This window comes from Musca autumnalis, unplaced genomic scaffold (genome assembly GCF_047663935.1).
Source record: "Musca autumnalis isolate F117 unplaced genomic scaffold, ASM4766393v1 scaffold_2, whole genome shotgun sequence".
Lineage (NCBI taxonomy): Eukaryota > Metazoa > Arthropoda > Insecta > Diptera > Muscidae > Musca > Musca autumnalis.
The window spans coordinates 258,664,160-258,687,643 of NW_027411755.1; the positions used below are offsets into that span (position 1 = coordinate 258,664,160).

The window sequence follows — 23,484 nt, forward strand, 5'->3', positions numbered from 1 at the left end:
AGGCGCATTTGCCATTTAGCCACCGACACCGGATCAGCCTGTACAGTAGTTGTGGAATTTTTGTGGGACTTCGTTAGTGAAGACTCAAATCGCCATCCAATTCCCACTTGACATCCAACTCTGTGGAACTCGTGTGGAAACAGAGCAAACATCAAGCTAAGTTGTAGCATAAGCTAAGGAGCTGTCCAGAAATTGAATTTTGTGTTTGTCTGTGTGTTGTAGCTAGTTTTTAGTAATAAGTTTTTTTTAGTTCTTTATTTAAATATATATTTTTTTTAATTGTTAGGGGTCTATCCTAAGCAAACGACCAAGGTATTAGTCCGGTAGGGATTCCTGCTAGAAAGAGCTCAATCTAGGTAGGGGTTTCTGATCTTTAAGGACAATAGTTGTACCAAAGATAATACCCTGAGGCTAGATCCTAGTAGTATTTTCACTTTTGATAATTTTTTCTAATTTTTTTTTGTTTTCCATTTTTAAGTAAAACATTAAAAAAGTTTAATTTATTAGTTTTTTTTAATTATATTTATTAGTTTTTTTGTTTCCAAGATAAATTTTTTATTGTTGTTTTATTTAAAGAAGAATTTTATAAAATCTGAAAAGAGAAGAGAAGAAAGATTTAAAATATTGATTAGTTTTTTTTTATAATTTTAATTATGTGTTTTTTATAATATGTAATAAATGTTAAGTAATTGATTGAATATGTTGTGCTAAGATTATTTGGAGGAAAGGGGAAGAAGGATAAGGGGGAGTATGTTGGGAATGTAAAAGGTTATAATTGTTGGTGGTGTTTCAAATGGGGTTCCTGGTGACCCAGGAGCGTACGGATGGGAGGGTAATGAAGGGGACCGGTATCCCGGAGTCCCCGAATCAAGTGTTGGTTGCTTAATCCCATTGTCAGTGTTATTAGTCCCTGTATGTATCCGTTGAATTTACTTGTTGTGCCCTCAGGTGACATAGGGTTGAGAAACCACGACCCATACCAGAGTAGCCAGGGCGGTCACGGTGTGAAGGGGGTAACACAACATAATTCATTTGAATTAGGTAGTACTTGGCCTTTATTCTTTTACATGAAACTGAGCGTGAAAAAGCGGAGTATTCCATTGTGTTTCTACCTTTAGGGTAACCAGACAGACCTATATCTGATAAAAGACTAAAGACCAAGTTCGACCTAATAAAAAGAATTCAGGGGCCTAATTATGTGAGTCGATTCGATCGAGAAATTACTCGTGAATTTGTTTTCGACACGATAAAGAAACGGCATTACAAGTCTCGATCGAAAACGTTTAAGCATTGTTATCGATTTTTTCGATCGTAACCGGTAATCGAACTGTGAAAACCGGTAATCGAACTGTGAAAGCCTATATTTTCTTTAATTAACATAATTATAGGTAGATGCCGAAAAAGTATTTATTTTAAAACAAAAACGAAAAAAAGCATTATTATGAATGAAAAAATTTAAATTTTTGTGAAATTTTTTGAAAAATACTTTGAATAATAATTTCGGAATAAAGTTGTGGTAAGAAAATAAGAACATTATTAATGTTTGGAAATCCTTTTTTAAATTGTTGTGACATATTGCTAATGCATCTACCTTAATAAACGTACGGTTGTTTTGGCAGAATTATTAGAAACATTGGCGCAATTTTTATAAGAAATGAACATATAATAATGAAATGGATCCATCTGTGTTATTCTTGTTATCTTCTTCTGACGAAGAAGATGACAACATTAATTTAATTCGTAAACAAATTCGTTCACACAGTGAACCTTCATCTTTACCGTAAGCTGCGTGTTTTAAAGTATAAATCATAAATTTATCAATTTAAAATGTATATTATAATTCTTCGCAGATTTCTACAAAGATTCAGGCTGACAAAAGAGGCTTTCCGTTATGTACTTTCTTGTTTGGAATATTCGTGCCAAAGTTCAAAATCTGTCCCCCCAATTTTGCAGTTGGCAGCGGAAGTGGCGGTTTCCAATATACTGTAGGGAATGATTTCCTTTTAGGTCTGTGTCAGAGTGTTACATCAAAAATTGTTAAACATGTTAAACAATATTGTATTCTTAATTGGGGGCCCCGCGGCATTTAATTTAGATGCAAGTTGCTCCCATAAACGATTTGAATATGCCCGAGCTTCTGGACAACTAAATTTTCCTTTGGCCAAAGATGGGTGTTGGGACATGAATTCTGCCATAATCGCTTTTTGTTTAAAATTTATTCTGTTTACTTTTGTAGTCCTAAAAAATAACAACTTCAATTTTGTTTTCATTGTTTTTCGCAGAAATACTTACATGTTCCTCTTATTTCCTTAAACGACTGCAAACACAAATTTTCCTAAATTGAATACGAAAATTATTTTTGTTTCAGTTTTGCTATTATTTCTCAACACAATTTTTTATTCTTAGTCCCAATTTACATTAGGCGAGTTTACTTGCGGCAATTGTCAGTTTGTGGATGAGAGAGGGTCTTGAGAGGCAAAGGGTTACCATATACCTCACCTCTCTCTCCGTCAAACTGACAATTGCCGCAAGTAAACTCGCCTAATGTAAATTGGGACTTACTTTGTTCAGAAATCTTCACATTTATTAACTAATTTATCTGTTTTTTGCATAAACGAAAGCAAGATTCAATTTGCACATTACTTTTCTTGCATTTACTTTCCTTTTGCTTGTTTACGATTGGTAATGTAGCAACGAGAAATGTCTCGCAGAAAATTGATCGATAACTCGATAATTTTACTCGATACCGAATGTTATCATACCAACTATGGGAACTCTGTTCGAAAAAACTCGATATCGACTCACATAATTAGGCCCCAGAATCACATTTGAATTAGGTCGAACTTGGTATTTAGTCATTTACCAGATTTGACTTAAGTAAGAATGCCATGCTTCTTATGTGTCGAGACCTTTATTTTTGTAAAACCTTTTGACATTAGGTCTGTTCGATAACCCAAAAGTTTGTAAAAATTTGTACAAACTTGTTGAGGGATGCGACCCATCGCTAGATAGGACGGTGTCGGAATCGGAATTACGTAGGCATAGTCACCTGTGTAGTTCCGTTACCAAGTCGCCGCAATGGGAAATTAAACGTTTCGGCCTACGAGTGGCCAGTTAAGGAGTGGTGGTAGAGTTTAATAACCCTCACCTTTATGGACAAGTATGTGTTGGTTATATTCGGGGCGGGTTCAAATATGTGCAACCTGTCGTCACTTCGCCTAGGAATCAACCTGACGTGGAACAACGTTTAGGCTCCAACCTCTAGTTCGATCAAACTAAGGGAAATGAAAACATTACATAAAGGCACATGAGTCACTACCAAACTATAGATGCTAGAAGGCGTTAGGAACTGGGCCAGTAATTTTGCCACAATCCGTATTAAATTAAAGATGAAGGGCTATGGTTAATAAGTATAAGGTTGCACAAGGATTAAAGCCTACTGGTTAATGTTTCATTGCTGTTAATGGAGTGCAATTATAGGCTGCGTCTCAGTTATTAGAATGTACACCGTTATAAAGTCTTCCTGATGCATATATCAAGCCTATTCTGCGTTGCAAATGCGCAACAGCAATGATTTGGGATGACGTACTGGGTATTAATGTGGTATCATTGTGATATGGAATGGGATGTCTGAGACAGTTGCAAAGCAAATGACGTTTCGAGAGTCAGCCCTATAATAGCCTAGGGGATGAGCAAGGAAAGTACAGCAAGGAGATAGTAGGCTTCTTGCGCACTTTGGTTCTGAGTTGACCACCATCAGCAACCTACATGGTACTGATTTAAGGCTCGGCTAGTCGTCTTGATTAGTAGGTGGTACATTTTATGACAACATATAAAATCAGCACATAAGAACAAAACTAACCGGCCCATTACGACCTAGTGTCCGGCTATCACCGAATTCAATATGTTTCATCCACTAGGGGAACCACATCTTCACCAGGAACTTCGTGATAATACTATGGCAATAGCGACCGGTGGCGTGATTACAAGTTTTGGATTGACGGACGGACGGCCAGGTCGACTTAGCTCGTCGACAGATTAATGTTGGTCTGTAGCCAACGTTTCGATATGATATCACCTATTAACTAGAGATATTTTGTAATACACACCTACGTCGTGGTGTGGACCGGATGACATCACAACGGAAAAGATAATCAGATTTGGTGGTCGGGTGCATGGAATGTGGGTCTTTTACAGACGCGATGGAATTTCTTGCGCAAAAACCAGATACATTTGGCATGCATCTGTCACTCAGGACTTTAATTTCAGTTTCTAGGATGAACATTCGTTGGCATTGTTACCGGCCAATATGTTTGGCAGCATACAAAGTATGTATGATAGCCCCACGATATCATATGACAAGTTCATTTGATAGGTAGAGTTTTGTGGGGGGGATTCACGGTAGGACATATTATTGGACAAGAAATTGTTATGGGCTGTCCCACTTGATTTTACCTCCAATCCAAGCTTTATTCGGGGTAGTTGGCCTTTCCGTTGGCTTGATGGTCAACCTTTTTGGTGGACAGGCTATTTATGTACATGGCCCGGCTTTTGAGTGAGTGGCCGGTTTTATTCATTGCCCGTACCAATTATAGTTTATTTTTTAGTTTTCTCCATAGGAAAAGCTTGTATTTCTTTAGATTTTGTTGAATTGTTTGTTCTTTTTTTTTTGTTTTCGGGAGAAAATACAAAACGTGTTGATACCTCCAGTGCCAAGTGGAGGTATGAGATCAGCTGTTTTGTGGAACTCGTTTGGTTGACAAGGCAGGGCTGGAAAAGTGTAATCGTATGTTCAGGGTTGTATTTAAGAGTGCACCGTAAGAGAGTTTTACGCTCGTTAAAGGAGCGTAAAATGAATGTTTTTCAAGGCCAGGCGTACAATGAACCTGACCGTTGTTCAAGCATGGATATTTTGTTGGTAGTAGAGAGACAAGTTTAAAGGTACCGGAGAACAACTGCAGGCTAATGAAATGATTGGTGGATGAACATATTATGAGAGCCATGACGTTTATTTCTGATGTTAATGGTATTAGAATGATTAAAAGTGTTTCAGCGATGAAGAGTGTCTCACATACAGTGTATTTCTTTTAAGTAAAATAAAGCTCAAAGTTCAGACTTTATAATTTGAAAATTTATAACCGAAGTTTTTTTTTCGGATTATAAAAGAAAGGATATAAGTGATAAAAATTAAGTTAATTCCTTTGTCTCCTTGAACGATAATTGCCGATAAATAAGTTTTAATAAAAAACTGATGAAATTCAAAAATTCTTTTTGCTGAAGTTTGGTACAATAGCAGTCGAATGTAAGTTTGTGCGTGTGTGTGTTTTAACAAAAAAGTGGTACTAATGGTTTTCTTTATTATAGTGCTCTTTGATTTCCAATTAACTTGGCTATTTTGAAAATCGTACGTGGTGTTTTGCAAAAGTGGTCGGCGACGTGTCGTAATATTTACGTAAGGCGCATTTGCCATTTAGCCACCGACACCGGATCAGCCTGTACAGTAGTTGTGGAATTTTTGTGGGACTTCGTTAGTGAAGACTCAAATCGCCATCCAATTCCCACTTGACATCCAACTCTGTGGAACTCGTGTGGAAACAGATCAAACATCAAGCTAAGTTGTAGCATAAGCTAAGGAGCTGTCCAGAAATTGAATTTTGTGTTTGTCTGTGTGTTGTAGCTAGTTTTTAGTAATAAGTTTTTTTAGTTCTTTATTTAAATATGTATTTTTTTCATTGTTAGGGGTCTATCCTAAGCAAACGACCAAGGTATTAGTCCGGTAGGGATTCCTGCTAGAAAGAGCTCAATCTAGGTAGGGGTTTCTGATCTTTAAGGACAATAGTTGTACCAAAGATAATACCCTGAGGCTAGATCCTAATAGTATTTTCACTTTTGATAATTTTTTCTAATTTTTTTTTTGTTTTCCACTTTAAGTAAAACGTAACAAAGGTTAATTTAATAGTTTTTTTATTATATTTATTACTTTTTTTTTATAAGTTAAATTTTTTTTATTGTATTTAAGGAATAATTTTAAAGAAGCTGAAAAGAGAAGAGAAAAAAAATTTAAAATATTAATTAGTTTTTTTTTTATAATTTTAATTATGTTTTTTTTATAATATGTAATAAATGTTAAGTAATTGATTGAATATGTTGTGCTAAGATTATTTGGAGGAAAGGGGAAGAAGGATAAGGGGGAGTATGTTGGGAATGTAAAAGGTTATAATTGTTGGTGGTGTTTCAAATGGGGTTCCTGGTGACCCAGGAGCGTACGGATGGGAGGGTAATGAAGGGGACCGGTATCCCGGAGTCCCCGAATCAAGTGTTGGTTGCTTAATCCCATTGTCAGTGTTATTAGTCCCTGTATGTATCCGTTGAATTTACTTGTTGTGCCCTCAGGTGACATAGGGTTGAGAAACCACGACCCATACCAGAGTAGCCAGGGCGGTCACGGTGTGAAGGGGGTAACACAACAAACTTTTACAAATTGATGATCGATAACAAACTTACTCAGTAAACGAGAAATGAGAAGTTGTTGCATGTACTTGCAAGAACTTGCAAGTACTTTTTACTTACGAACAAATTGCTACTGGGTACTTTACACGATATGTTATTTTACATATGTGTGATTACTTTGCGTATACATTTTGTATATAAAAAGTGACAACACATATGTAAAATACATATCGTGTAAAGTACCCATAATGCATCTACCTTATGTCGCTGTTTAGACGTTCAAAGTTCCCAACCAAAAAACAATTTCAATAAAAACAAACAGAAATATTCTTAAAAAATCCAAAAAATGTTTAATATAGAACCAAACTTTAACTTGTAAATTGTGTGCAATTGTGTAAAAATATGCTTATTATTTTTTGTATTCTTATTTTTTCTTTTAATTTGTTAAATTAAACTATATGCTACAAATAAGATTAGATAATAAGGTATGCATGTGTGTGTGTTTGTTTCTTTTGTATATAGTTAGGTATTTGTATTTTTTATAATATAAACTAAAATCTAAATTTGTTTTTTTAAATGTAAATACACATTTTTATTATTAATAATGGTTTTCATTTTCTTTTTTATATATGTATAAGATAAATGACTATAATGCTACTCATTTTATTCTGTATGTATATGTGTTTACCAAAAAAAAAATACAAATTAAAAACAAAACTATAAATAATAGAAACAAGATTGCTTAAAAATTAGTTTTTAAGGATATAAAGAAGAAAAATTGAAGGTGGAGGTTATGAATCTAAAAATAATTGTGGGTGGGGGGGAATAATAATAAAATTAATAACCATAAACTTAACAAAATAAAATTATTTTTTATTAATAAAAACCCGGTGTGTGGAACATAACAATAATAATCAATAAAAGGTATATGTTGTAAACAATATATGGTTTCATAATCCTGATTCGTTTTTCATATTTTGTTAATTATTTTTTTGTAAAAGGGTCCAGCATGATTTTTTGTTATCCGTATAATTAATAAATTTCCAACAATATATTTTGTATATATTTAATAATTTTATTTGAACATCACAGTATTGATTTTTGTTTTATTAAATTTTTGTATTCATTTATTTCTTAATTAAATAAAAAATGTTTAATAATTTTGCTGCCCTTATTAATTATTTTTGATTTATATTTTGTTTATGGAAATGTGATTTGTTTATTTTAATTAAAACAAAACTTAATTTTAAGTAAAACAAACTAGAATAACTAATAATATGTATACGATTTAAAAGTTAGTAACAAAACAAATAATTAACAATTAAAACAAAATAATCTATATTTAATTAAAAGGGTGTTTTTTTTTAAAGAAATAAAAACAACGGAAAAACATAATTAAAACTATATTCTAGAATTAAAATTTATCAATAGCATTTTTTGCATTTTATAAAAAAACATGTTGTCTATTTACAGTACGAGCTTAATTTGTTATGTAAAAATACAGTTTAAATCAAAAGGAAAATGCCAGTTTCAAGGGAATATTAGAATATACATGATGGAAAATTTGGCAAAAATTAATTAATTAAAATTAAAATTAAGGAAATCAAACATGTTTATGATAGAAATTATTGAACTCTTGTATTGAAAGTATTTACTTCTACTAAAAACAAAAATTTCCGAAAATTCTTAAAAATGATTTTCTGAAAATTTACTATACCTCAAATTTCCATCTAAGGGGAATATTTTTTAATAATTATTAATAATACAACTTAAGAAGAAAAAAAACATAAATTATATTGATTTTTAAAACTTAAAATGTTTTATACATATTGCAATATTTCTTCGAAAGAAATACTTTTCACAGTGATTTTTTAAGGGAAATTTAAAAAAATTGGTCTCAAATATTAAAATTGTATAACCTCACAAATCAAGCCCGTACTGTATTCACGAACATTTCTTATTATACATATTTATTTTTTGTTTGTATATACGAATTTAATTCCTGCTGATAACTTGACCAGTTTTGGCATTAACTAATATAGTTTTATGGCTTGCAGTAGTTGGCGACTGTTGTTGGTCATCAGAAGTTGAGTTGTTGCTGTTACTGTTATTGGTGGAAGTGCTGGGAACTACATTTCCACTTTGGCGACTAATGCGTCTTCTCAAACGATCACTTATGTTTTGGTTATTGGAAGAAGTATTAAGTTGTTGATGATGCTGTTGCTGCTGATGTTGTTCTGTTTCGTTGTTGTTGTTATTTTCCTTTTTAATACTCAAACAACCATCACTTTTATACAAAATAATTTTAGCACATTTTTGGGATTTATTTTCATCTTGTTTCGTTGATGAAGAAGAATTTGCCTCATTTGGATTAGTTGGGGTGGTGGTGGTGGTGTTAGAAGATTGTTTCAAATTCTCATTAATACGATCTTCATCATTGTTATTATTTGATTGTACCTCCTTTTTTATAGTTATGTCCATTTCATTATTCTCATCTTCTGGCGATGTTGCTGCTTCATCATTACTCTGCTCCTCAGCCAACGGTTGTTCCATACTCAATTCCAATTTATCATAGCTGGTAAAGAATGCCACATCTTTAAGCTTTTCCATGCTATTGAAGTGGATTTTTGTATGCTCATCAATGTGATCTTGGTCCTCGGCCGTGTAATCACAGTGGTCACAGGTATAGGCCAAACGTTGTTGCGAAACACAAATATGTTGTTGGATGTGAGTTTTAAACTCGGCGGCCAATGAACTTTCAAAGGGACAATATTGACATTTCTCAACAGTGTCGTTGGTGGCAGGGGATGGAGAATGATTTTCGCCTCCTACATTTTCAGAAGCGTTATGTTCTGTCTCACTATTAACCGGTGAAATGCACGCATCAGCAGCATTGGAATCTTCTGCATCCTTATTCGGAGCCGTGGAAGTTTGCTTAGATTCCAATTGTTTCTTGAGCAAAGAATTGCCCCCCTCAAAACCACTTTGTGGCGAACTTGATGTAATGCTGGAGTTTTGTCCACTCATCTTAAGCAGGTGGTGGTGACCCTCATTTAGATCCTGATCCACAACCCAAATGGTTTCATGCTGATGCTGTTGTTTGCGGGTAGCTGTTATGTGCATTAATTTGGGAGCCCGATACACGGTATCATCTTTACAATTTTTATACAATTCATTGCATTTCTCCTGATATTGACTCGTGTGGACATAGCGATGAGCTTGTATGAGGGTTTCATGAGCCGCCCGATAATCACAATATTCACATTGATATTTACGCAAATCATCGGTGGTGTTGGTGAGTGGTGGTTCATGTTGTCTCAAATGATCATCTAGATCATTTTTAGCTGTTAGCGGATCGTTGTGTTTCTGGGCAAAACGTGCAGGACATTTGTTACAGTAGTAGATTAAACGATATTGATATTCTGGTGGTAGATGTTGATTCGAAGATGAAGCGGTGTTGCCAATCGTGTTCGTGCCGGCACCACCTGAAGAACGTTGGGCCGGTGAGCTTAGGCTGGCAATATTGTGTTTAATACCCGACAAATCAATGGCCAATGGAGAGTCCTGGAAAAAGAGAATGAGAGAAGGGGATTAAGATCGAATTCTTTTAGTGAAAATAATTGAGAATGAAAGAAAAACAAAATCAGTGTTGTGTCAATAAAATCGCTTGCTGACGTGTGTCACAGATCTGTCCACTAGTTACTCTTCTTCTATATCCCGCTATCACTGGAAGCCTACGTTTCGTTTCGAAATGACGTCCACCACACCATACAACTTCCATTACGATTTCGGATTCCACATCGGAAATACCATCCGAAATTCTTACCGATTTCGGAATGTTGGCTGGGCGTACACTTATCCAATAATAGTTCCCTACCTGTTCTAGATTTTTTTCCGAGCCAACCAAATGCTGGATGTCCTACAAGTCTAAGCAATTTCGCAGCATCTTGCGATTTCTATTAGATTTTCGTAATCGATAATCACCACTTTTGTTCAGATTTCGTTTCGAATTCGGAGCGAAATGTCAAAAATAAATTCCCCTACGAACACCCGAGTGCTTTCTTCGATTTGATACTAATTCGGAACGAAATATATCTGATTTCTCTTCGATTTTATTCAGTAATCATGTCAACCACTCTATACATCTTTTGTTACGAATTCTTTACAATGTTGGATTCTAAATCGGACGTAGCATCTGAAATTCGTACCGATTTCGGGCCGATTGGTTTCCTGATTCCATACTTTAGGGCAGGTATCGGCAGTCTATTCTTTGTTGCATGCTTTAGGTTGATTTAATTGTGTGAGTCCATGGATAACCCCAAATAACAATATTCAATTTGAAATATAGATGGCGTTACACAGCTAGTACCAATCTAATGAACGTTTTTGCACTTTTCATAACCCTCTAGTCCCGGTCCACACTAGAGTGATTTCATTGAAAAAATGTCATGAAATTATGCGTCTCTAGATCGACTGCAGTGAGGAATTCGATTTAAGAACGCCTAATTTCATGAAATTTTTTAATGAAATTCACGCTAGTGTGGACCGGGACCTACGACGCTTTTTGTCTGACAGTTTATGATCAGTCAGCTACTTAACGCTTAGGAATTGTATACACACGCTGCTTACCTGTTGATTTTTAGCAGCTGCTGCCATTTTCAGAGCTAGACTGAAATCCATATTCAAAGCTGCTGCTGAGGATGCCGCAAATGCCGCGGCCTGTTGTTGTTGCTGCTGCTGTTGTTGTTGCTGGGGCAACATTTGATGGACACTACGCATGTGGGAACTCAAATGCTGCTTCTTGGCACACACAAAGGTACACAAATGACACTCATATTGGGTGGGTTTATGCAGTGAGATGTGATAATTCATCTGAGATTTACTATCACAAATATAAGTGCAGAGGGGGCATTTTTGTTGTTTAGATTTGTTGTTGTTACTGCTGCCGCCGCCGCCGCTATTTGGTGTTGGAATACTGCTATTCATTGATGTGTTCATGTTGTTGTTGTTATTTGATTCCAAAAGCTGGGCCAAATTGGAATTTTGACCATTTAATAGACCCAAATGTTGTTGATTAACTGCATTGGAGGAGGATGAGGAGACTCGTGTGATTTCAATTTGATCATTCTTTTGCAATTGTTGTTGTAACAATAACTCCTCTGCCATATTGGTTATATTGGCCAAAGTGGCATTGTTGTTGCCATTTTGTGAGGCGGCTGCCTTATAGGCTGCTGCCAAGTAAGCCACAGCAGCAGCTTGTAGATCTTGTGATGCTGCCGAGGAGCCAGTTAATAATGGGAAGTTAGAATTCAGTAGGGATTGTGGAGTTTCTGATTTTGGCAAAGTGTTTATAGCCCCCAATTTGCTATTACCCTCCATAAGTACATTATTGCTGTTGTTCGGGTTGTTACTGTTGTTATTATTGTTGTTGGTTTGTTGCTGTAAAGCCTTTAGGGTTAAACTATATTGGCCATTGCTAAGATTACTATTGCTTGGTGGTTGTTGTGGTTCATTTATACCGGCTCCATTTACCAAAGGTTTGTAAACTGGAGCCATATGACGATCTCCGGTGGCTGCACGATCAAGGGTTTCGATGTTTATTACGCCAGCATGTTTCAAACGACAGTGTCGCTGTAAGGTTTAAAGAGAGAAAAATTTAAATTAAAAATTATAAAATAATAATAATTAAAAATACATTTTTTTGAATACAATCACCACACCAACACCATTATGAAACACACATACATACGTACATACAAATAGAACAAAATATAATACAAATAAAACAGAAGATGGCTTAAAAATTACTGCACATTATAATCTACCAAACACCAAAAATGTTGTTGTTGTTCCCCAAATATTTAATCATAAAGTTATGAGTGAAAAAAATGGTTTATATTTTCAAAATTATACTCCAAAATGTTTTTAAATATGAAGAAAATATTATTAAACATGTTACCTTGCTTTAATTTATATAATAGCTGTTAAAAATAAAATTCTTATATAAAGGAATTTATTTTTTTTAGCAAAATATTTTAAGCTCCTGTTTAGATTAGACTTATTACCGGGTTGGCCTCCTTTAGGATGATTTACTTGACGTATATCCTATGTATTTACTGGATTTACTAAATTCATTCACTATTATCTCTAGATATCCTTTCGTAGATAAAGGGAGCTATCTAGGAATATATCTAATCAGATTTAGATTTTAAAACACCATTAACATTAGAGTTTTTTAATTCCGGTTATATGTAAACGTACTATAATATTGTATTTAATATGGATTTTGAAAATTTTGCTGAAGTTTAATTTCCCTCTTTTCAAATTGCAAGTGTGATTTTCATAAAAACAAAAATTAAATCACACAACAATTGCCAAACGCATACATCTCTCACACACCCACACACGTACATACATTCACACAATAATTTAGAAAAATGGGGGAAATATGGGAGGTAACTTTTGTTTCTAGAAATATACCTGTATGACATGCTTCCAATTCGATACTTGATGACAATGACCACAACGATATGGCGATGGATCACGTCTATCGCCTGATGTTGTATCGTGCGTTAATAGATTATTGTTGTTGTTACCGTTACCACCATTACCACTATTATTGTTGTTGTTGTTGTTATTGTTAGAATTATTTGAACCATTACCAGAGGAAATATGACCCATAGAATTATTACTAGCATTATTGTTATTACTATTACTGTTATTACTGGGGGAGAATGAGGAGGAGGAGGAGGTATGATTTTGAGAAGGAGAATTTTGATTTTGATTTGTTGTTTGATTCTGATTGGACGACATGGATGATAATGATGTTTTAATTCCAACATTTTGTAAATGATCAGATGAAGCACCCATAACCACCATCATTAGATCTTGCAGACCAACACCATTGGAGGAGGCCAACATGTCACCGCCACCAGACAAAAGAATCTCCGGATAGTTATGACCATCACCAAAATGTTTATTGCCAGAGGATGGTGCTGCTGGTGGTGCCGGCGACGGTGTTGGAGTTTGTGTTAGATTGAAAGTACATGGAGAAGATATAGGAGTACTAGTAGTAGTTACAATTGCTTGTGGTGTTGGAGGAGGAGGTGGAGTTGTTGTTGTCGCAGATGCAGCCATTATTCCAGGCTTATTTGTGAGTGGTGTTGTTGCTGTAGTAGTTGTTGTTTGTTTAGATGAAGAACCCATAACCATTGTATTGTCATTTAAACCACCATCCACCATGGTGACGACGGTGGCGGCTGTATTACTAGTCTGCCTTCCGCCTCTAGGTGATGTTAATAGATTTTGCAATGAAGATGATGATGAGAGGCTTTTTGCCGTCGTTGCAGACCCATAACCACAATTTGATGACGACGTCGCTTGTAACTGTTGTTGTTGTGATTGTGAATTGTGTTGAAGCGCCTTAACTAGTGTTAATTGATTCGACGGCGACGTCATAGTGTTTTCGGCACTTGCCTGGTCATTTAGAATCGCTTTCTGCTCACCGTGCTCAATGATATTAGCGGCAGCAGCATTTAGTTGTGATGTTTTCAGGGGATTCTTGCCAGCCAAAGCCAGTGCCAGTGCCGATTGGTCCAATAGCCCAGCAGCTACAAGGTTGGATAATTGGGCCTGGGCATTGTTTGTTGGCTGTTGTTGTGTTAGACACATGGCAGCCAGTACCTTGTTCATGTACAAATTGGAATTCACCGATACTTGCAGGGGTCCTGTGGCCGACAATTGGCTGGACTTGTTGGGTGATGTTGTAGCAGTGGCTGTTACAATTAGAGCATTTGGATCTGGGAAGTGGACCTTGACATGGGCCAAAACAGCATCACGATTCACGTGTCTAAAAGGGAGAAAAAAATTAGATTTAATCAGATTTGGAGACGATTAGATTCAAAAAATTTACTGACCTAAAATTACATTTACGACACTTGTAGTTCTTCTCATTGCTATCCGGTCTCACTTCCAAGATGATTTCATCACTTGGCTTGAAGGTAGCCGCTGAAGGCTGTTGACTCTTCTTTACTGCCGATATGGTAACTGAGGGTGTTATCAAGGTGGCATTTTCATGATCATTGTTTGCCATTTGACCTTTCTGGTGTTGTTGTTGGGCCATGGCAGCATTCATCATGGAAGCCAATAGGGGCAAACGTATAAAGTTATCTGCCATATTGTCATCATTAGCAGAGTTTTTAGGCGGTATTGGTTCAAGTGTTATATCTTCCCTCACCCCATTCAAAATATTATTCAAAGATGTAGAGCCTGAAGAAGCCACCGAACCCTGCTGTTGTTGTTTTTGATTGTAATCATTAATAAAAGCCAAGGAGGCCACTTGATTTGGTGTCATTTCTCCAGATTTCATTAGTTTCGGATCACCATCTTCCTCGGTGACCTTCATTAGTGTAATGTATTTGTTGTATTTTGTGTAATTACGCCGCCCTGTCTCATCATTCATCAAGACACGGGCATTTTTATGGCTGGGATCGCGTATGGTCTTTAGGCGTATATGTTTGGTTATGTCCCAACGCCAATTGGAACGATATGAACAGAGGGAACACTCGAAGGGCTTCTTATTCAAATGGCCCACAATGTGAACATGAAAGCGGGATGCAGTTGAGGCCCAGAACGAACAATGCGGACATTTGTAGACCTTTTTCAGCGATGAATTGGCTGCCTCTTCTTCGGGTGTCATCTTTTTAGTTACCTGGAAATAGTGAAAGTTTCAAATTTCATTTGGCACAGTGGGAAATTCGGAATATATAAGCGAAATCTTTTTTATGGGAATTTCGAAAAAGAAAGAAATCAAATTGTGAGATGCCGGAAAGAATTCGGTCTGAAAATTGTCAGAAACTTTCGATTTCATAGCGAAGTCTGATGCTTTCGACGATATACAGACCTATCAGAAATTTGAAGGAAATTCGTGCAAAATTCTGAATCAGAATTCTAAGGTGATGACAAAAAGCCTATCTAAGGGAGATATTTTGAGAGAAAAATGTTTCACCAGATATTAAAACAGAATTTGATCAAACGTGGTGAGAAAAACCCTGAGTCCTCAAGAAGGCGGATATAAAACATTTGTTCGGTTCGTTTGGAGTTCGGAGAGAATGCGGTCGGAAAATCGTCCAAAACTTTCGATTTTAAACCGATATCTGATGCTTTTGGCGATATACGACCTATCTAAACTTTGAACGAAATTCGTGCAAAATTCTGAATCAGAATTCTAAGGTGATGACAAAAAGCCTATCTAAGGGAGATAATTTGAGAGAAAAAAATCTCACCTGACATTCTAACAGAATTTGATCAAACGTGGTGGGAAAAACCTTAGTCCCCAAGAAGTCGGATATAAGTAATTGGATTTGTTGGGAGAAGTGGGGGTTTTTGGTTTTATTTTTTAATTTATTTTTGCTTTTTTTCATTTATTCAAAATTTTGATAAGTTTTGAAATTTTCAATTCACTGATCTACAATATTATTTTTAATTTATTTCATAATAAAATTATTATATGGTCCATCATCGATTTAAACTTACCTCCCCATATCCCGGTGCTGTTTCAACACCATAATAACTGTTTTCATCATTGTTGGCACTTAGGATACCACTTCCTGCACCAGAATGGCCACCGTTATTGCTGGCATTCGGATGCATAGCACGATTCCCATCATAGCTTTGTGAACCCTCTGAACCTTGATTGCGAGGTAATTTGTTCCAAACGAAAACACGATTTTCCATTGGATGATGTTGCTGCTGGAGATGATCTCCCATGCCATTTCCATCGCTCATCATTAAACGGCCACCTCCAACACTACTCTCTCCCGATAATGAATCACCACAGCGACTATTGGCCTCTGAACAAATTTTCAAATGATTTAAAAGATCCGCCGACGACTTGCAACGATGACGACAATGTTGGCAACGGGTTGAACCGGTTACACTGAGATTAAGGGCAGATTGTGATTGCTTGTCGCATTCATCATCTTCATTGAAATCGATTTCCAGACGGCCCTCTTCCCCGTCCTCATCATGGTCTTCATCATCCAAATCTATGTCATCGTGGCCATAAGTACAGGATTTTCGATGTATTATCGATTCGGATAGGCATTTGGCCATGTGACCACAAGGGCAAATAAGATTCTCATTTGCCGTGGTGGAGAATTTGATTTTGTCAAAGAACGAACCCGATTTGCGAGCCAAAAGACTTTTACTGCTGGCCGCTGAAGAGGAAGCTATGGTGGTGGTGGGTGACAATTGCGAGGCGGCAGCTGTTCCCACAGCAGTATCCGTTTTATCTAGCGGTTCATTGAAATACCGACCACCACCAGATACCATGTCCGTACTGAGATTCAAAATATTTTCCCCATCCTTGGAGATGGGTATTAGATTGGGTAAGGGTTTCTTTGCTTTTGTTGATACAGCTTGATTGTGGACCGATGAGGTATCGGAGGAACCACCTTTTTGGGATAAATCTGTGGGTTCGTCTTCCTCAAAACGTAAACGTTTCGATTCATAGACACCTTCCACGGGACCAGCCGTCATTAACATTTCATCGTATTCATCCATGTTGTTGTTATTGAAGTGATCCTCCAGCATTTCTGCGGAATCACTAAAGAAATCTTCACTCAAATCTGTGCCTCCTACTTTATTTCTACGACGGGCCAAAGTCATGCCGGCTGCATGACCTACTGGCGGCACATGATGATTCATTTCGTGCACGGTGAGGGATTGTTTGATATCGGCTGTAAAATCACAGGCAGCACAACGGAATGGTCCCGCCCCACCATGATTCTTCATGTGTCTGTCCAAATTCCATTTGTAGGGTGTGCGAAAATCACATGTCACACACTTGATCATGGGCATGGAGTGATATTTGACATGTTTGCTAAAGCGGGCTTTGATGTGCGTCACATAGGAGCATTTCTCACAGCGATAAAACTTTGCATCACAGTGATCTTCGATTTCATGCTCGAGCAAATTGTTGCGATACAGGGTGGTAAAGTCACAGAGGCTGCATTTCAAGAGGCGATTGTTGGATGGCTCATCCGAGGGAAGCATAACACTGAGAGGGGTGGTACTGCCACTGGTGCTTTGTCCTGCGGGCGGAGGTGAAGAGTTGCTGCCCGATGGTGAGGGGGTTAACTCAAAGCTCGGCCTTTGTGGAGGAATTTGAATTGTGTTCGGTTCATCCTGTTGCAGGCTGTTGTGGTTGTTGGCATTGTGGGAGGAAGAGGAGGAGGGATTGTAGTCGTAGTTAGATTTTTGCTGTTGTGCATGTGAATTGTAGTTTTCATCGGAAACCTCATTGTGAGATGGTGATGTGGATTCTCGTCTTTCGTAATTGGAATGCTCTGTCTTACGTAGGGCAGCATCTTTTTCGGCCAAATCACGTTGTGCCCTCAGCTGTTGCTCATAGGCAGCAGCAAAGAAGGCATTGGCTGCCGATATGCTGAGTTGTTGGGATTTTTGTTGTTCTTCTTGTTGTTGCTGCTGCTGTTGTTGTTTGAATAAATCCAAATCACGATTAAGTTTTTGTTCCATATCAGCTTGGAGCTGAAAGAAAGTGGGGAGAAGGAGAAAATTAGTTGCATACTTTCAGGATCAAGGCAGTAGTGCGATAGAGCTGGCAAACAATCGATGACACTATCGATAAATACATATTTGTATTTGTTCATAAATTTGTAATTAACGAAATTTGGCGAGACAAATAAAGTAACGATATCGGTTGTTTATTTGCCGAATTTACCCGATGGTATCAAAATTTTTTAAAGCGACCGACAAAAATCGGTGAAATTATTACGAAAATGTTTCTATCGTTATATCATTAATAAATTCGATATTAAATAAATTATCGCACTCACCTGTTCCGCACTGAAACCTTCCAGAGACATTAGCTTCACAGCTCCCGATGCCACCGGTGATTGTGTCATATTATCGTCAAGCTTACGTTTACGATCACGATTCATGCCACGTTTGCCACGAGCCTGACCATGACCACTGCTGACGCCCTCCGTACAGCCATGGACCATTTTCATGTGCCTTACCAACTTCTGATAATGGCGCGAGGCATATAGGCACAATTTACATTTATTGATGACAATCTTCTCACCATGGACATCCCGTAAGTGAGTCAGGTGATAGCGAGGATTTTGTGTGAAATAGGTGCAGTAACTACAGCTGTAGTTACGCTTGATTTTACATTGCGGCAAGCCTTCTTCTTTAAGTTCCATGGCGGCGGCGGCATTTTGTTGGGCCTGTTGCTGCTGCTGTTGTTGTTGCTGTAGTTGTTGGTGATGTTGCATTAACTGTTGGGCCGCTTCTTGGGAACGTTTTAAACGTTCAATTTGTTCCATTATCAAGTTACTGGATATGGCAGGATTTACTTGTTGTAGACCATTACCACCGCCAACACCAGCACCGGACGAATTTCCATTATTATTGTTTGTTGTTGTTGAGGTATTCATTGTGTTTAAAACTTCTGGTCCTGTGGAGTTTTGTTGGTCCGCATATAGTTGATTCCCACTGACTACACTGCGTACAATTAGGGTGTCGCCAGATCTTTGAACCATGGAAGGCAATTCCATTGCGTGTCAAAGCATAAAAAATTATGAAGAAAATTCAAAATGATTTTCTTTACGTTTTGTGCGGTTTAAATTGGACCCTTGGTTTGTTTGGTTTTTCTTCCACTTAAAGGGGAATTATAAAAATGATCTGCAAATAAAGGAAGGAGAAAAGGGGAAATTAGTAAAATGATAAACGAAATAAAAATATTCTTAAATTTTAGTTAACAAAATTGCCTTTCGAAATTTGTGTCTTTGAGTTGCTTTTAGAAAATGTAAAAATGTCTTTGAGTTGTTTTGGCAAAGGTAACTTGGTTGTTGATGAAGAATTGGTAGGTAGTAAATTTTGGTTTGAAAGTGAATATTTAAAATTCGAGAACAAGGTTTCTCTATAATTATATTCTAATAGAAAATGTTTATTCTGGAAAACACAGTATGCCTGTTCCAACACCTCCGAGTATTTAAAAATGTTTACTACGTACATTATACACTCAAGAAGAGTTGCTTTATTTGTAAGATGAAAGCTTTAAGTCTATTAAGTTTCTTTAAAAATCCGTTCTACACCTTTCTTTCCGAACTCATTAATAAACAGTTAATCAAAATTCATGCCATTTTCTGTTTTGAAGGATATAGACAGAAAGAATTAGTCCAAACAACTACCACCTTCCTACAAAACTAGTGCTGCCGCTGTTGTTGTTAATGTTGTTGCCACATATTTCTGTTGTTGTTGTTGTTTGTATTTTCGGATGTTGGTGACATTTAAAAACAAATTTTCAACTTAATATTCGCTAGTTGAGGGTTTTGTTTATTTGTCTCGCTTTCTTTTTTCTGGGTCAATGTTGTTCTCTTGACGCGCGCGAACTCAAACACACACACATACATACATATACTCAGACATTTGTCGTCGTTGCCGTAACCCAGCAGCCCACCTAAATAAGCTAAAATCAACCAAACCACCAACCAACCTTACCCAACCTCACACTGACACACACACGGGGGACACATTCACCCAGTCCAGGCGTCAGACAATGCTTTTGAATATCTTCCAATTACCATAGCATTGACGACAACAGATGCTTAACAATGACGAATGACAAGATATTCATTTAAAAGAGGAAATTTTCCTTTCAAGGAAAACAAGAAGTTTTTTTTTGTCAAATTTTCTAAAGATTTTTTTGCAGATACGAGGGTGAAAATTTTCTAAAAATGGTATTTATGTTTGAGGAAATTGGAAGGTAATTTGAGGAAAACACACACATATGCAGATATACATAATTGGGAATATTATGAATGAAATAAGAAATTGGGAATGAATGTTTGGTTGTATAAAAAACCGGGACTCACTGATAGTGTGTGTGTTAATCTCAAAATATATATAAAAAATATAAAAATCCTAATATTCCAATAACTTTAAAAGTTCCTAAGTTAAAAAAAAATATTTTCAAATCCTCGAATTTTGAAAAAAGATGTTTTCATGAATCAACGATTTGTAAAAATATATTTGAAAATCCACCAGTTTTGAAAAAAAAAATATTTTTGAGTAATCAAAGTGTTTTTAAATTGTTTTTTTTTTTTCAAAAAATCAACGAGTTGTAAAAAAATAATATTTAAAACATCCAGAGGTTTTGAAAAATGCATTTTTAAACCACGATTTTTAAAAAATATTTAAAAAATATATAAATTTAAAAAATATATAAAAAATTCATGAGATTTGAAAAAAAAATATTATTAAACATCCATGATTTAGATATATTTTTAAAAACATTTTTTTAAAAATTCCCCAGGTTTGAAAAAAATAGAAAACCCACGAGGTGTGAAAAAAGAGTTTTTATACCCTATACCACCTTGTGGTAAGGGGTATTATGTCTTTGTGCATTAGTTTGTAACATGCAAAAGGAAACGAGATAGACCCATAGTTCCTTTTAGGGATATACATAGAATCATTTTCTGAGTCGATTTACGCATGTCCGTCTGTCCATGTATTTTTGTAAACAAAGTACAGGTCGCATTTATTGTCCGATTCGCATGAAAATTGGGGAAGATAGTTTTTTTGACCAACGGACGAACGCTATTTATTTTGGTAAAAATCGGTTCAGATTTAGATATAGCCCCCATATATATCTTCTCCCGATTTAAGGCATTTGATGCACGAAACACGCTATATATGTCCGATTTCAATGAAATTTGGAATGTGCGATGGAATTTAGTCTTGAAATAAGTGTGCCAAATTATATCGAAATCGGTTCAGATTTGGATATAGCTCTCATATATATTTTAGGTAGATTTGAGGTATTTGATGCACGAAACACGCTATATTTGTACGATTTCAATGAAATTTGGAATGTGTGACGGTGGTTAGTCTAGAAATAACTCTGGCAAATCATATTGAAATCGGTTCAGATTTCGATATAGCTCCCATATATATTTTGGACCGATTTGAGTTATTTGATGCACGAAACACGCTATATATGTCTAATTTTGATTAAATTTGGACTATGTGACGAAATTTGGTCTACAAATAAATGTGAAAAATTATACCAAAATCTGTTCTCATTTGGATTTAGCTCCCATATATTTTTTACATATTCACAGTGGTGTAGAGTATTATATAGTCGGCCCGCCCGACATTGACCCTTTCCTTACTGGTTTTTTAAATTCACGAGGTTTGACCAAATATTTAAAAAATATATATTTATAAAATCGACGAGATTTGAAAAATACTTAAAAAATCCACAAAAAAATATTGAAAAATATAAATAATAAAAATCCATTAGTTTTGGAAATATATATAAAATTCCACGAGTTCATAAAAAATGGACGAGTTTTAATTAAAATAGTTTGGAACGAATTTTTTTTAAAAGCAAATATTTTCTAAAAATGTACGAATTTTGAAATTATAAAAAAAAAGAACAATATTATGAAAAAATATTAAATTATTGAAGAATAAATATTGAAGAACAAATTATTTAAAAAAATCCACGATTATTGAAAAAAATAAAAAAAATCACGATTATTGAAAGAAATATTTTTCAAAAAAAAACACGATTGTTAAAATACTTTTTTTTTAAAAAAATTCATGATTTTTGAAATATTTTTTAAATGCACGATTGTTGAAAAATATTTTTTAAAATAGATTATTGTATTTTTTTTTTAAATGCACGATTGTTGAAAAATATTTTTTAAAATAGATTATTGTATTTTTTTTTTAAATGCACGATTGTTGAAAAATATTTTTTAAAATAGATTATTGTATATTTTTTTTAAAAGCCCGATTGTTGAAAAATATTTTTTAAAATAGATTATTGTAATTTCTTTAAATGCACGATTGTTAAAAAAAATTGTAAAAAAATACGATTATTGAAAAAAAAAATTTAAAAAAATATTCTTAAAAATTTTACGATTATCGAAAAAAAATATTTTTAAAAAATCAACGATTATTGAAAAAAAATATTTTTAAAAAAATCCACGATTATTGAAAAAAAAATATTTTTAAAAAAATCCACGATTATTGAAAAAAAATATTTTTAAAAAATCCACGATTATTGAAAAAAAATATTTTTAAAAAATCCACGATTATTGAAAAAAAATATTTTTAAAAAATCCACGATTATTGAAAAAAAATATTTTTAAAAAATCCACGATTATTGAAAAAAAATATTTTTAAAAAATCCAGATTATTGAAAAAAATATTTTTAAAAAATCCACGATTATTGAAAAAAAAATATTTTTAAAAAATCGGCGATTATTGAAAAAAATATTTTTAAAAAATCGGCGATTATTGAAAAAAAATATTTTTAAAAATCCACGATTATTGAAAAAAAATATTTTTAAAAATCCACGATTATTGAAAAAAAATATTTTTAAAAAATCCACGATTATTGAAAAAAAATATTTTAAAAAAATCCACGATTATTGAAAAAAAAATATTTTTAAAAAATCCACGATTATTGAAAAAAATATTTTTAAAAAATCAACGATTATTGAAAAAATATTTTTAAAAATCCACGATAATTGGAAAAAAATATTTTTAAAAAATCCACGATTATTGAAAAACATATTTTTAAAAAATCCACGATTATTGAAAAAAATATTTTTAAAAAATCCACGATTATTGAAAAAAAAAAACGTTTTTAAAAATCCACGATTATTGAAAAAAAATATTTTTCAAAACACCACGATTATTGAAAAAATATTTTTAAAAAATCCACAATTGTTGAAAAAAAATATTTTTAAAAAAATCCACGATTATTGAAAAAAAATATTTTTAAAAAAATCCACGATTATTGAAAAAAAATATTTTTAAAAAAATCCACGATTATTGAAAAAAAAAAAATATTTAAAAATCCACGATTATTGAAAAAATATTTAAAAATCCACGATTATTGAAAAAATATTTAAAAATCCACGATTATTGAAAAAAAAATATTTAAAAATCCACGATTATTGAAAAAAAATATTTAAAAAATCCACGATTATT

The 23,484-nt window shown here is 34.6% G+C and overlaps 1 protein-coding gene and 1 long non-coding RNA gene across 42 annotated transcripts in view; both read right to left on the reverse strand.

Moving 5' to 3' along the window:
* Positions 1 to 494: 494 nt before the first annotated feature.
* Positions 495 to 5,096, reverse strand: LOC141393432 (uncharacterized). Of its 2 annotated transcripts, XR_012410097.1 has the most exons (3): positions 4,456 to 4,734; positions 2,293 to 2,335; positions 1,685 to 2,238 (listed from the first exon to the last, which is right to left on the reverse strand). It is a non-coding gene; the product is annotated as an uncharacterized lncRNA (long non-coding RNA). The 2 variants fall into 2 exon arrangements; XR_012410098.1 differs by lacking the exons at positions 1,685 to 2,238; positions 2,293 to 2,335 and adding an exon at positions 495 to 592 and having other exon boundaries at positions 4,456 to 5,096.
* Positions 5,097 to 6,775: 1,679 nt separating this feature from the next.
* LOC141391899 (uncharacterized) overlaps positions 6,776 to 23,484 on the reverse strand; it is an 87,655-nt gene continuing 70,946 nt past the window's right edge. For 13 of the 40 annotated variants that reach the window (XM_073964601.1, XM_073964603.1, XM_073964602.1 and 10 more), the window contains exons 4-9: positions 18,309 to 19,158; positions 15,985 to 18,000; positions 14,367 to 15,160; positions 12,931 to 14,299; positions 11,080 to 12,081; positions 6,776 to 10,014 (exon numbers count right to left, since the gene is read on the reverse strand). In XM_073964601.1, coding sequence (XP_073820702.1) covers positions 8,446 to 10,014; positions 11,080 to 12,081; positions 12,931 to 14,299; positions 14,367 to 15,160; positions 15,985 to 18,000; positions 18,309 to 19,031 — 7,473 coding nt within the window. In that variant the 5' untranslated portion in view covers positions 19,032 to 19,158 and the 3' untranslated portion in view covers positions 6,776 to 8,445. The remainder of the gene's footprint in view (positions 10,015 to 11,079; positions 12,082 to 12,930; positions 14,300 to 14,366; positions 15,161 to 15,984; positions 18,001 to 18,308; positions 19,159 to 23,484) is intronic. The other 27 variants (XM_073964626.1, XM_073964625.1, XM_073964628.1 and 24 more) reach the window with 5 other exon arrangements.